The 14648-nt window shown below is 41.2% G+C and overlaps 1 protein-coding gene across 1 annotated transcript in view; it reads right to left on the reverse strand.

Moving 5' to 3' along the window:
- Nucleotides 1-14648, reverse strand: part of prkcaa (protein kinase C, alpha, a) — a 209731-nt gene that overhangs the window by 71242 nt on the left and 123841 nt on the right. Inside the window, exons 6-8 of the mRNA XM_079999133.1 lie at nt 5919-6075; nt 5125-5259; nt 3408-3501 (exon numbers count right to left, since the gene is read on the reverse strand). Of these exons, the coding sequence (XP_079855259.1) occupies nt 3408-3501; nt 5125-5259; nt 5919-6075 (386 nt within the window). The remainder of the gene's footprint in view (nt 1-3407; nt 3502-5124; nt 5260-5918; nt 6076-14648) is intronic.

Consider the following 14648-nt stretch of genomic DNA (forward strand, 5'->3'; position numbering starts at 1 on the left):
ATTTCCATGCACATTTCAATCGCATTGGGCGGCTGGCCATTCGTCGTGGCACTACAATGATGTAGTGAAGTACTATCCGTTTACTTTGGTTTTGTTTACCCTTCTGATCTTTTTCATCCTTGTCCTTCTTCTTCTTCTTTTCCTAATCCTGAACCCCCGCCCCCCAGCATCCCCATGAACAAATTGTTAGTAAATTGGATCTATTTGCAGTCGCCAGAAGCCACATACAAATGATCAGAGTGGAGGAGTGGAAAAGGTGAACAAACGGGTCACAATGACAACATCCACGGAAGAGAGGAGAGGAAAGCAGAGGAGGAGAGAAGGAGGGACAGGGTGGAAAAAGAGAAGAGAAAAGGAGGAGGCGAGACAGCGGAGGAGGAGGAGGAGGAGGAGGAGGAGGAGGAGGAGAGGAGCGCTACCTTAAGGTGATAGTTAATTTGGCAGTCCTGAGAGCGAGGGGAGCAAAGGGAGGGCGAGAGAGAGGGAGAGAGAGAGAGAGAGAGAGAGGGAGAGGGAGAGAGGGTGGGAGAGAAACTGAGGCGTTAGATCGCACGACACAGGAGGAAGAACGGGAAGTGCTGGGAGGAAGAGAGAAGTCCAAGGAAGCGGGAGCAGTCAGAGACCTGTGCAAAGCCACTTCAGCAGTCTTCATTCTTCAGTCGGAAAGTGGGGAATGTGCAGTTTGACCTCAAATATGAAAGTTGTGAATGACAACCTTTTCCTACAACCGTCCGTCCAAAAAACTGTTAGGTCAGTTTTGTTGATACTTCCTCCTTTCGGTACCACGTTAGTGTTAAGCCAGCTTGTATCTAAGGTCCTCCGTATCCCCGAGCTGAGATTGTACCCACTCTTTAGTGGAACGACGTTTGACCGACACAGACAAAGGGGAGGGGGCATTGATGGTACATGTACAATTTATGTATATATTGTATGTGTAGTTTTTGTTTTTTCTACAGTTTTTACATTTATAGCAAACTTGCATAATTTTCTATTTTCGTCAGAACTGAATTGTTGATACAGAGGTCTATTTATTTTTTCTGTTTTTTTCTTGTTTAAAATATTTATGGTTTATTGTTTATTTTTACATTTAGTTTCACTTGTATTGTTTATTGGTCATTTTAGGCTTAATATATTATTCATTGATCATTTATAGGTTCATTTTATATTGCCATTTTTTCTTGTTCATTGTTAATTTAAGGATTATTTTTATTGTACATTTTTAGTGTTATTGTATATTGCCAATTTTTTTATAATTTCATTATTCTTTATCCAATTCTCTATCTATCTATCTATCTATCTATCTATCTATCTATCTATCTATCTATCTGTCTATCATCCACCCATCCATCTGAAGATGTTTATAAAACTCCTTCACAATCAGTAATGTATTTGCCAAGGGCTGTGAATGGATTGCTCGTGTCTCTAGTGAGACTCTGTGGGGAATGTGCAGACTGATTTTATCTGTTTATCCGTCTTTGTCTGTTTCTAGCTTTTTTGTATTCCTATTTTCTACGCATTTATATTGCTTTGCTTTTATATAAAGTATTGCCTTAAATACAGCACTTTGAATTGCCCTTGTGTATGAAATGCGTGATGCAAATAAACTTGCCTTGCTTAAATAAATTCAATATGCCATGGTACTGTGGTGATGTGCATCCAAACACTATTTTCACAGGTAAATACCACTTTTATGATTGTGTAAAAAATACATGTACACTTTTAAAGGTATGTTGTGCACACAGGCCAACATCTACATTGAGGAGTCATTCTATGCTATTTAGTAAAAGCAAATGGATCGAATTGGTATTGGTAACGTATTCGTCAAAACTTTCCATTCAAATTTCAATACTAATTATTCAATTTTAAGTATTTTATAGAGCTGGGGTGGGTAACATTCTGTGGATAAATTCAAAACAGTGTGAGTACATGTCACTGTGTGTGTGTGTGTGTGTGTGTGTACTGCTGCTCTTCTTTGATGCCTGACGCCGCCTTCACATCTCTGATGTGAAAATTGAATCCCCGCGGGCTGGACCGTATTATTTTGGATCAAGGTGTGTGAGTGTGTGTGCTTATGTGTGTGTCCAGTGCCCTAACTCGGCACAATAAGGACATCAGCATTCAGTCTGAGCACCGGTGGACAAGTTGTCATGGCAACCGCATCCAGGCGCAACAGGTGGCAAGTGCAGCCTGAACCTGTTCCCTGATAACCAAGCCAGGACCTCCAGCTATTATCAATGTCATCCCTTCCTTGAGAGTGTGTGTGTGTGTGTGTGTGTGTGTGTGTGTGTGTGTGTGTGTTCAAGGTTGTTGACCTTTGATTTTCAATTGGAATTGACAAATGAGATGGAATCATTCAAAGTGCTCCATGTTTCATGAGGCTCAGCAGAGATTATATGAGAAAAAAATGGGTAAACAAAGGTATTTAAGGGGGCATGACACGCAGTTAAAATACTTGTGAATAAAATTGTTAAGTTAAATTTAAGTGGAGACAAAACTGTTTGGAGAACAGCCCCTGGCGCATTAGCGCGGCCGACTCGATTCCGGTTAAAGAAGCTTGTTTACATCGACCAAGCTCCGGTTGAAAAACACATCCTGGGATTTTGATTTCAAAGAGCTGGATCAGAGACACAAAGGGGGTTTTGGTGGCGTCACAACTGGAACCGTTCTGACGGGGCTAGAGTGACAACGTTTGGGCTTTCCGATTGTGTGGAGGCGATTTTGGGTGTTAAAATGAACCCTTTGGAAAAAAAAGCTGGACCACATTGTTATCAAATTGGAGAGCTGTGATTGGCCCACATTTGAAACTGGTTATCCAATTAGTTGCCCTGTACACATGTACATTTTGGTGATCTAGGTAGTTAATTACAGCCTAAATAACAGTCATTTTCAAAATCTATATAAATTGACCATACTGATTTTGGAAGTAAAGGACTGCATGCACTTTGCACTGCAGGCCAAATACACTGTAGGTCAAGATTTGAGTCCTTGGGCTTACCTCATCTAGAAATGCAACAATCTCACCAGAGGATTGGAATCCAACTCCACTTAACATACAGTAACAACATTGTTTCCTACTCTGTGAAACAAAAAGTCCAATCAATAAAATACAGATTTCAGAGCATATTTCAAGGGAGTCCTGCCGAGAGCCAAAATCTGCGGCTGTCATGATGTCATTTTTAAATGAAAAAGATGGCACTGTTTGGCGCGTGGCCGCTTGTTTATCTGCCCCGGACGTTTTACGACACATCCAGACGAGGAGAAAAATTATATTTTATTTTGTAGCAGACGGAGGTGGAAACGGTCAGTGTTTTAGGGGGGGGGGGTATCTAAAGTATAATTTGGTCAAATACAGCAAGATAGAGAGACAGGCAGACAGACAGATAGATCTGGATAGACCTTGTCCTCACCTCAAACTTCTGTCTCAGTTCCTCGTTGCCGTCATCCTCCTCTGAGATTGGCACGTTATAGTACTCCCCCTCCTCCTGACACAACATCTTGTACCTAGAGAGAGAGAGAGAGAGAGAGAGAGAGAGAGAGAGAGAGAGAGAGGGAGAGGGAGGGAGAGAGAGACAGAGAGATGGGGGGAGGTGTGATTCCGTTTTAGCTCCATTTGAAACATCTTCACGCTCCCGGGAGACCTTTAAAGACCTTCCAGATGCGGCCAAACGGCCGCACTTTATCCGAGGCTCACGCACAGAACAACAAGGTGGTGAAATAAGAATGGCTTTTAATGACCTGGATAAATGTACAGTACAGTATATCTTTCTATCATCATTGTTGAATAGTGATGAATTGGATCTTTATATATTTGATATAATGTGTACTTTGGGTTAGCGATTCTGTTTTGTCCTGCCAATAAAGCCCTTTTTGAAATGAAAGAGTTAGAGTTTGATAGAAATGCAGACAGACAGACAGACGGATAGATAGTTCAATGCTACCCTGAAGGAATCGCATCACATTACACACGCCTGCCGATGCCCCCAACCACATGGCAGTGGCTGTGGATCTGGAGTTGGTCCCCGGGCACCGTGATATGGCTGCCTTGAAAGGGGGGAAATGTTGAGGACAAATTTCCCCCATGGTAATCAATGAAGGGCTTCTTCTTCCATATCGGAAAAAATGCTTTCTGTGCCTTCTTTGAGGATACGTGCACGTACAGTAGGTAGCCTTTCTAAAGAAATCCTACTTTCCTGTGATCTGGGAGACAACTTTTAGTCTAGTATCTTTGTAAAGACATGGAACAATAGCCCTTAGTTGGAGCTCAGAACCACTTGGCTGAACTCAAAACAGATTTGGCTTCAAGTAACTTGAAGTACTTGAGCACATGTTTGAGTCTATGCTTTCTTGCCATTACTCAAGTTGTGTGTTGGAGAACTAATTCTTCTTACTCTTGAGTGACCACTTTGAATTGGACTACTTACAATATTCTTTTGAAGGAACAGGTAGCTTTAATGGAGGTGATTCCAAAGTGAAAAAAAGTATATTTTTAGTATATACAGTGTTTTAGTATGTTTTTAGTTTATTTGTACTTTTTGGCACGGTGGCCTGGTGTGCTGCTGGCACCGTGCTCCTGCGGGTTATCTCCCAAATAGGAGCCTTTCTGTGTGGAGTTTGCATGTTCTCCCCGTGCTCACATGGGGTTTCCTCCACCTCACGTCAGTAAGGACCCCCACCAAAAACATGCACACATCATCGTCTGACCAGCGATGGACACTCATCACCTGGTCCCCGGGCGCGTCCACGTATGCTGCCCACTGCTCCTGGCTGTGGCCCCGGAGGAAGGACAAGCCAGGATGGGTCAAATGCAGAGGAGCCATTTCACCGGCCACAATCCAAAGCATGTGTGTGTGCGTGCATGTGTTGTAGTGTAGTGTGGTGTGCTGTGTGACAATTAAAGATTGTTCTTCTTCTATTGAGTATACTTCCACATTACTTTATGAACTTATTTAATGTACAGCTTTAGAATACTCATCATTAATATGCGGTAAGTCTACTGTAAGTACACATATTAGTACACATTAACCCAACTTTTTGTGCTATTTTGATCGCAAAAAAGCAACCCAAAATACATGAAAAAGTGTGTTTTCATATATTTAAGCACATCTTAAGTATGACATTAGTTACCAGCCACAGACGGGTGACTTCATGAGCTCTGACACTCCGAAAGACAGCGACCCCATGAAGTCATTCCTGGTGGTCCGGTCCCAGTCCCACACCTCCACGGACAGCCTACGGTCTTTGTCTGACGGCTTCAGCTTACTGTGACACACACACACACACACACACACACACACACAAACTCAGTTACTCTTTACTGTTACACAAGGTACGCTGTAACGCTTTATATATATATATATATAGGGTATATATGTAGGGTAATAAATGTTATTGCTGGGATTTTTATTACTATCATTCTCCTTGGCATTTTAGGGGCTAAAAGTGTCTGGCACACAACAAGCTGAACCCACGGACATGGAAGAGGTTTCATTAGAACCGGGACATCTCAGACATCTCGTGGTTCAAGTTTGATCCATATCGATCTACATTTTGGGAAGAAATTTGTGAAAAACAATTTGGTTGGTTGCTCTATGAGACGAGCAACCAGGAGACAACAGACCAGGGGAGCTGATGCGGCATTCATCATCTATCTATCTATCTATCTATCTATCTACCTATCTACCTACCTACCTACCTACCTACCTATCTATCGATCTATCTATCTACCTACCTACCTACAGTACCTACCTATCTATCTATCCATCTTGTTGTAGTAGTGGTAGTAGTATGAATAGTTATTCTAGTAAAGGCTAAAAACTGTAAATCAGCATATTAAATCCCACTTCTCAATATGTTCAGGAGGAGAAATCTCCTATTGGGTAAAAACACAATAGGTAAAATGGTACGGTGTGCAGACTGACAAGGTGAAAATCTCGTTCCAGGTGGGGTTGAGGTTGGAGCGGATGGTTTTGGTCTTCTGCTTGGTCTCATTCTTGGGGTCGGGGATCAGCTTGAGCTTGACGTAGGGGTCGGACAGACCGTTGGGGTCCATCGGGATCAAGTTCCTGCCTTCGGCCACTGAGAGAGGAGAGAGACAGAGAGTTGGCAGCATTGAGTTTATGGTTGAACTTTCAGCAAGACGGTGGAATCTGTTACATAACACAGCAATAAGTGAGGTGAGTGTCTGGAGTAAAGAAGCTCTGTTTAGCTTCAAAGGGAATTCCAACTTTCGCTCTTTTGGTTTGTTCGGATCGTGTTAAGATAGACTAGTGCTCCCTCTGGTGGTCAGTTAGACATTGCAGCTTAAATAGAGTTGATTAATTCATCATTTAGGGTAACTAAGGCCAACTACAACTTCTAACGTCCATTATTCCCATTGGTCTTGTTAATACAGTATATGTACACCTTGATTTTTGTCAACCTTTTTTTGCATCGATCCACAATAAAATTCCTTTACATTCCATACATACATCAAATACAGTATGCTGTATTATTTTATGTAACTTTAACTTTCAGCTTGTCTGTAAGTTAATGTAATTGTACTTGCTTTGACCTTTATGTCTGTCGGACTGACCAATGCTCCCTCTAGCGGTCAGAATTACACATTTTAGCTTGAATAGAAACTTGATTCGTTTGTCATTCTACGGTAAATAAAGCCAGCCAACTTGTCCATTATCACCGCTGCTCTTGTAAATACATGTACACCTTGGTCCATATATTGTCTTCATAAACACCTTTTCCTTGATTTTTATTCATCGTTGTTTGTTGTTGCATTCATTCACATTTCAATTCCATATCAGATATATAGATATCCATACACAAACTACTGATGTCCAGATGAGGCTTACAGGGAAGATGCAATATAGGACATATTTAAACATGTGTATGGTACACAAGACCGCGTTGTTTAGACTTCAACACACAGACTACAACAGGTAAGTTAATATTTCAAAAGCAGGCACTTCTTCAAGATCCATAAATGGATATACCTTACTAACAGCACCATGTTAGAACGACGTTTACCCGTAAAGTATCTGAAAAGCCTCCCTGCACTTCTGTATTTACTCGTGGAGTAAATAAGATGGGCCATTATCCTCCATTTGCACTGACACATGGAATGATGCCCGTGCCAGACTACTGTGCGCACACACACACACACACACACACACACACACACACACACACACACACACACACACACACACACACACACACACACACACACACACACACACACACACCAGGGAAAAAAATAACAAATACACAATAACACTGGAGCCCCCATAAGCCCGAGAAGGCTGTGCACACGGTCAATCACACACAATGGTTTGAGTGGAGAGGAGGGTGGATGACCTTTGACCCGGAAGTGATATGGAGTGTGATAAGCCTTCTGTCTTACGCTGGTCAGATTGTGGTAAATGCATTGTATTAAGGGAGTGGGGGTGGGGACGCTCATGTTACAAGTCAGTACAACAACCTTTATAAAGGGCGGAATTTACCCCTGGTCGACCTGATGTCTGAGCTGCAAACAAACATTTATATATCAATACAGGTACTCGTCACTTCACGACCTACCTGTTTAACAACCGTTGGGATTTCTGACCAGCTCTCTGACCAGTCTGTATTGTGCACTGCGTACAATACCGCGGCGTGCGTGCTGCGTGCGTGGCATCTCAGTGTCAAGCATCTCATCGTGAATTACAATATACAGTATACTATATATACACTATACACACTATATATACTATATACACACTATATATACACTATATACACACTATATATACTATATACACTATATATACTATACCCACTACTATATACACTATATATACTATATACACTATATACACTGTATACACTGTATACATCTCATCTCATCACCGTTCTCAGTCTCGTTCCTGCAGTCTGTCAATATTCACTACACTAGCGTTTGCAATGGCCACGCCCTCTTACCGTGAAGTAACACGGGTCCACGCTTATCCACCAATTCACTTAACGACCTGGTTGTAGGAACGGAGCCCGGTCGTTAAGTGAGGAGTACCTGTATTCAAATAAAGCTCCCTCAGATAGTCATTTTGCCTCATTCGCTAGATAAGGGTAAAAGTTTAAATGATCACGTCAAATGATTATGTGACCCTGAAGAATCATCAATCAAAATCAAAACAAATCAAATACACGCTACTCACAAAAAGTGGGATATTCGGCTTTTGGGTGAAATTTCAGGATGAACCTAAAATGCACTACAACCTTTACAGGTGATCTTAATTTGACCTTCTCTAAACTTTTGAATGCACATGTCCAACTGTTCAATGTTTCAGTACTTTTTGCACAACTTGCTGTTCTCTAACAAGGAGCCGAACGGCAAAATTCACAACAGGTGTTTGATCCATGAATCGACCAATACATTTCCTGGTTCAATTAGAATTGGTATTTAAACAGTCCTCTTCATCATGCTGTTCACATTTTGACATCATGAGACCAAGACAACACCTAACAACTGATCAACAGTACCTCGCCATTGTGAGGCTTCAAACAGGATGTTCTCAGAGGGAAGTGGCCACTGAGCTTAGAGTGTCACAGAGTGTCATCAGCAGGTTGCAACAGAGATACAGAGAGACTGAACGAGCGACAGAAAGGCCTAGAAGTGGACGTCCTTTGGCCACATCCCACACTGATGAGCGCTGCATTGTGAACACTGCCCTGTGGAACCAGATGATGATGCCACTCAACTCCAGGCACATTTAAGGGATGTGAGAGGCACCCAAGTGTCACGTCAGACCATGCGAAACCGTTTACATCAGCATGGTCTGTGTGCTAGACGACCTGCAAGGGTACCTGACCAAACCACCAGGCACAGCCATCATCGTCTTGCACGGGCCAGGGAGCATTTACGCTGGACGAGGGACCAGTGGCCTCAGAGCTGTTCTCTGATGAAAGTCGATTCACGTTGAGCAGAAATGATGACCGCCAACGATGTTGGAGATGTCAAGGAGAGCGCTATGCATCAGCCACTGTTGTCACCAGATGAGCCTTTGGTGGTGGTGGTGTTACAGTGTGGGCAGGTGTGTCTAGTCAATACAGAACTGCCCTACACTTTGTGAATGGTACAGTGACAAGCCCATACTACCTGAATAACATCATTAATCCAGTCATTGTGCCCCTGCATGAACAACACAGGCCTAATTTCATCTTCATGGACGACAATACTCCAGCTCATCGAGGTCGCATCATTAGGGAACGGCTGCTGGAGACTGGGGTACCTCAAATGGAGTGGCCTGCACTTTCTCCAGACCTGGATCCCATAGAAAACCTATGGAATCAGCCGAGTCGCTGTGTAGATGCTCGTAACTCGTAACAGAACCTCAATGACCCGTGGGCCACCCTCAGGTCGACTTGTGAACAGCATGAGATGTGGTTGTCAAGCTGTACTTGATTCTCAAGGGCACAAGTTACTGAGACATTGACATTTTTTGTTGTGGTAAACCCACCACTGTTGTTGGCTTTTGTTTCAATAAATTGTTTGAGATGAGGAAATCACCATTGCATCCTTCTACTTAAATGCCCTACTTTCATGATATAATATCACTGTAGTGTGAACTTTTTACATTTTCCATAAATTTCACCCGAAAGCCAAATATCCCTAACTTTTTGTGAGAACTGTATGTGTTAAAGACCAATGGATGGGCCGACATGTGGACCAATGGATTTTTCCAGGGACACAATGTAAATGTATTATTTACACTGGTCTTGGTTTTATAGTAAATGAGTTAGATCTTTATATCGATGTTTTGCCACACGAGGATGGGAAGAGGCCCCTACGTCCTCTATTCTAACGGGATAAGGCCAGCTTTAGAACTTGCATGGACAAAGTCTACCATCAAACAGCTGAAGCGGAGGACTTGCAGGGCTACCAGGGTTTTTAATCAAGGTTCAAGTGAGAGATGATGAAGAGAGGTTACAGAGGAAATTCACACACTGGGCAAATTTCAGAGAGAGAGAGAGAGAGAGAGCAGATTCACAGGTTCCAAATCAGGCCTCAAGGCTGTGGATCACGAGTCTTTCCCTCTTGTCTTTTGCTGTGAGGCCAAGTCACTTTTCAATCCGATAACCAGTGAACATGAATGAGACGGTGGTACATTTTGTTGCCTATTTTTTAAATACTGGTTCACATTGGCCCTAATGGTGGTTCAACCCGATTTTGAGTCCCAATTGGGTCCCAACGGCCTGCACCGTTAGAAAAGCCATGCTTACTTATAATACTGTATTTCACCTTTCCAGTGCTTTTAGCTGGATAACACTGTATGTCAGATGAATAGAGGAATCAACATAAGCTGGGACTCAAATTTTTGGGTGAAGTTAATGACCGAGGAACAGGGAGAGAGAGGGAGGTGTAGATAGAGCCTGCGTCCATACTGTGGGGCAGGAGGCAACTAAAACACACTTGCCATGCAAATTAAATCATGACAGTGTATTTCCAATTCACTTGCCCCAAAGCGCTTGACATGTGAATGATCATAACGTAGGTTTAAAACAAAATGATCGAAAGAGAAATCCCCATCGTGTTATATATTAATATAATGATAATAATATACTAATATAGATATATGATATAATACTATCTAGTTTAATCTCATAGTGTATGACATGAAACTTGGCAATATACAATAAACCTGGAAATTAAAGAAAAAACAGAAAAAAAGGCAATTTACAACAAACTTAAAAAAAAAACTAAAATATAGACAAATTTGGCACTGTACCATAAATCTAAAAAAAATGTTCAAAAAATGTTCCTTAAACCTAAAGAAAATGGGACACTGACATTCAGCTAGTTTGCATAAATATAATATAAAATACAATCTGTACATATATTGTGTGTACACTTGAGCCGTTACAGATTCTCCATTACTCCACTGTCCATACAAGTATTAAATTGTGTGTGTTTATGTTAAAGACATGCACCCACACGCACACACGCACACGCACACGCACACACGCACACACACACACACACACACACACACACACACACACACACAGGGTATTTTCTATTTTGGAATTGTTTAACTTAAGTCAAAACCGCTTGACTCAATCAACACATTGATTGATTGATTAATGCCTTGACATCAGGGTTAAGTAGGATTGTAAGATATTATAACAGGAGCACAAACAGCCTCGTACGCCAGATAAACAGTAGACCGCGCCGACGACATTTTGCTATGAATAGCAGCAAACAAATATACGTTTCTAGGAGGCATGCGGCTCTGCCGCCGCTGACAACAACACAACTACTGTTCCAGAGCAACAACAACTACCTCAGCCACAGAGAAGGCTCAAACCCAAACAAACACACACACACACACACACACACACACAACCGTCACAACGCACTGTGCAAATATTAACCCAGACGGTGCTCTCAGTATTAACCAGAGCCTGACTGATATATCGGTTTGGCTGATATATTGGCCATTATTTGACTTTTTGAATGGGATCGGCAGTAATGCAGCCGATATGTCCCGACTCTTAAATAAGTACAATCAACAAAAAAACATTGTCTGTTTGAACATTGTAATTGCAATTTACTAGAATTATGCACAGCAGCTGATGTAATTCTGTTCTCTAACAAGACATTTGTCAGTGTTTGTCATGCCTCATCCAATATTCTCCACAGAAAGAATTGTCTGCACAGATTCTGTGTAGGGGCAATACGTTACTTATTACACTTATTTTAAGTTACTCACCAAAATGAGCACAGAAATCCGACTAGGCATTATAAATCCATGTTTGTTTGCACTTGCTCCATATACCGATAAAGTAAACCAGTGGGTTAGGACTCTCCAAAATCGGGATCGGCATGGAACGCAAAAATCTGGCATTAACGGAGACAAACGGAGCCACCAGTCGCCATCATCTCTAACACATTATTCAGTATTCAGCATTCCCAAATGCTCTAACACTTTGAGCGGCACTGGTACCAAAGCGGTGTACAGTATGTCCACATACTGACTGATACAGATTTTTTTTTACCAGAAGCCTTTGTGGTCGCCGTGTGCAGAACAAATGGTTTAGATTTTTTCTCTGCTTTCCTTTGACTTCCACCACTTTATGCAGGCTGAAGCGACGAAACATGCAGGTTTATCCAAAAAGGACTCAGTGGAATGATGCTTGCTTTCCTTTACTGGTGAAGGGAATAGATTTAAATTCCAAGTGTGTGATTGCATTTGAGAAGGTGAGAAGGTACTACATTGAAGAACCAAAGTCAAAGTCACGTTAATTGATAATTCAAAGGCCTGTCTTTGACGCAAGAACAACTCGATCGCCTCACACATGAGGTTTCAGTGTGCGAAGTGTTCTCGAGACTTCTCAAGGGGAAGTCAGAAGGGAGGAAGTGGAAAGAAAGACAGAAAGGATTTTTGTTCTCCACACAGCAACCGCAAAAGCTTCTGGTAAAGAGTATTGGCGGCGTATGGTGGTATATGGAACACATGCAATCAGGTGTCCACGTTCTCTGGAAACGCCCTTTCCTCCTGGCTCCTACCTGCTCTCTTTCCTTCTACACTTCTCCTTCTTTCTCTGCCTTTTTTCCTCATTTTTTGGAAAAGTTTATTTTTGATTAATCTTGAATTATTATCCAAAGTCCAATATATATATGTATATTAGGGCTGTCATCAATTAAAATATTTAATCGCGATTGATCCTAAATGAAATTGACATTTTTTATCTGTTCAAAATGTGCTTTAGGGCATAAGTGCTTAATACTCTTATCAACATGGGAGTGGACAAATATGCTTGCTTTATGCAAATGAATGTTTATTGGAAATCAAAAACAATGAAAATAAAAACAATGACAAATACTGTCCAGATACCCTCAAAGGTACTGCTTAACCAGTGGCGAGAGAGAACAGAGCGCGCGCTTCACCGGATGTCCCGCCTTCTCTGTCTCTGACCCAATCACGGCACACAATAGAAAAGTATTTTATTTATACATTTTAAAAGTGTGCTGATGAAAAACTTGCATGATGGCACCATTCATGGATTATTACAACATACATAAGGTGAGGCATATCCATCTTTAGATTGCTCGGAGGACGGCTTTTTAAAATCATTATAAAATGTTTGCCAATTGTTTTCCAGTTTTCAGTGAAAGACAGTTTATATCCTAAATCTTTCAAATATGTTACAAGTCGGATTTTGATATAGATAGCATTATCCCGCTTATTTTGAGTGTTTATCTATTTGGCCAGGGGCGTGTGTGTGTGTATGTGTGTGAGAAAGACGGAGAGAAAGCATGTTGTATTGGTGTATTGTATACCAGTAAAGACATGCTTATCTGTGTTGATGCAGCATACAAACTAAACAATATCATCAAGCAGATCAGACAGCAAGGATTTGGTGCAAAAGATCCCCCACCTCAAAAAACATCATAACATAACATAACAGTGTAATAAGTCAAAAAAAAGAATGGTGTTAAAACAAATTACCATTAATGCATTAACTTTGACAGCCCTAATATATCTATATATATATTTATATATATATATATAGCCAACATAAATTATGTTTGATATCAAAGGAATTCCATATTTCAATATTACTCCCCATCCCATCATGCCACGACGTGCAGGCACAAATGAGTTATCGATCACACCACGTGGAGAGGTTGGGTTGCTTGCTGTAGGGCAGGCAGTTCTAAACAGGTCAAACACACACATGCACGCACGCAAGTGCACACACAGCATTTGTGACATGGCACAATTGTGAATGCAAATGCTGGTTTAATATTCAGTTTTTGTGCAACTTACTTAGGTCAAGGACTGCCAAGAGGAGAGCAATGTCAAAACCAATACTTTTACATCATAATATATTAAAATATTTTATCTCTAAAATAGATTCATGTCTTGAATGCAGAGAACTACTTTCCTCACAGGGATTAATAAAGTATACATATATTTTTGAAAAAAAATAAATTTGGATTTATGGTCTAGACACGCACGCACATGCACACACACACACACACACACACACACACACACACACACACACACACACACACACACACACACACACACACACACACATACACACACACACACACACACACACACACACACAGTGGACATTTTGAGAGGTACAATACTGTATTGCATTTTACTGCTCTCCACTTATCTGAAGAAACAGTATACTAATACCGTAGGTAGGTGTAAGATGTAGTTCCCGTGATGTCAAGCAGGGGGAAACCTAGACTACGTAATTTGAATGTGCAGTTACATTCCATTTCACATGTCAGCAACTTAATCAATGTTCCTTTATAAGATAGATAGAACGATAGATAGATAGATAGATAGATAGATAGATACAATGATAGATAGATAGATAGATAGATAGATAGATAGATAGATACAATGATAGATAGATAGATAGATAGATAGATAGAATGATAGATAGATAGATAGATAGATAGATAGTGTAGCTAGATCGCAAAACCAGGTTGCTTGCTGGATTAAAAAGTTGATCGAAATGTAGAAATTCAGATGCGACTTAATTTGAAGACGTGGTGACTCTGAGTGTGATGCACTACTTTAAATACTAGAGCTGTGGAAATGTATCGATTTTAAGATGCATCGCGATGGAGATGTGGACGATTCTGC

Source organism: Zeus faber, assembly GCF_960531495.2.
Source record: "Zeus faber genome assembly, chromosome: 4".
Lineage (NCBI taxonomy): Eukaryota > Metazoa > Chordata > Actinopteri > Zeiformes > Zeidae > Zeus > Zeus faber.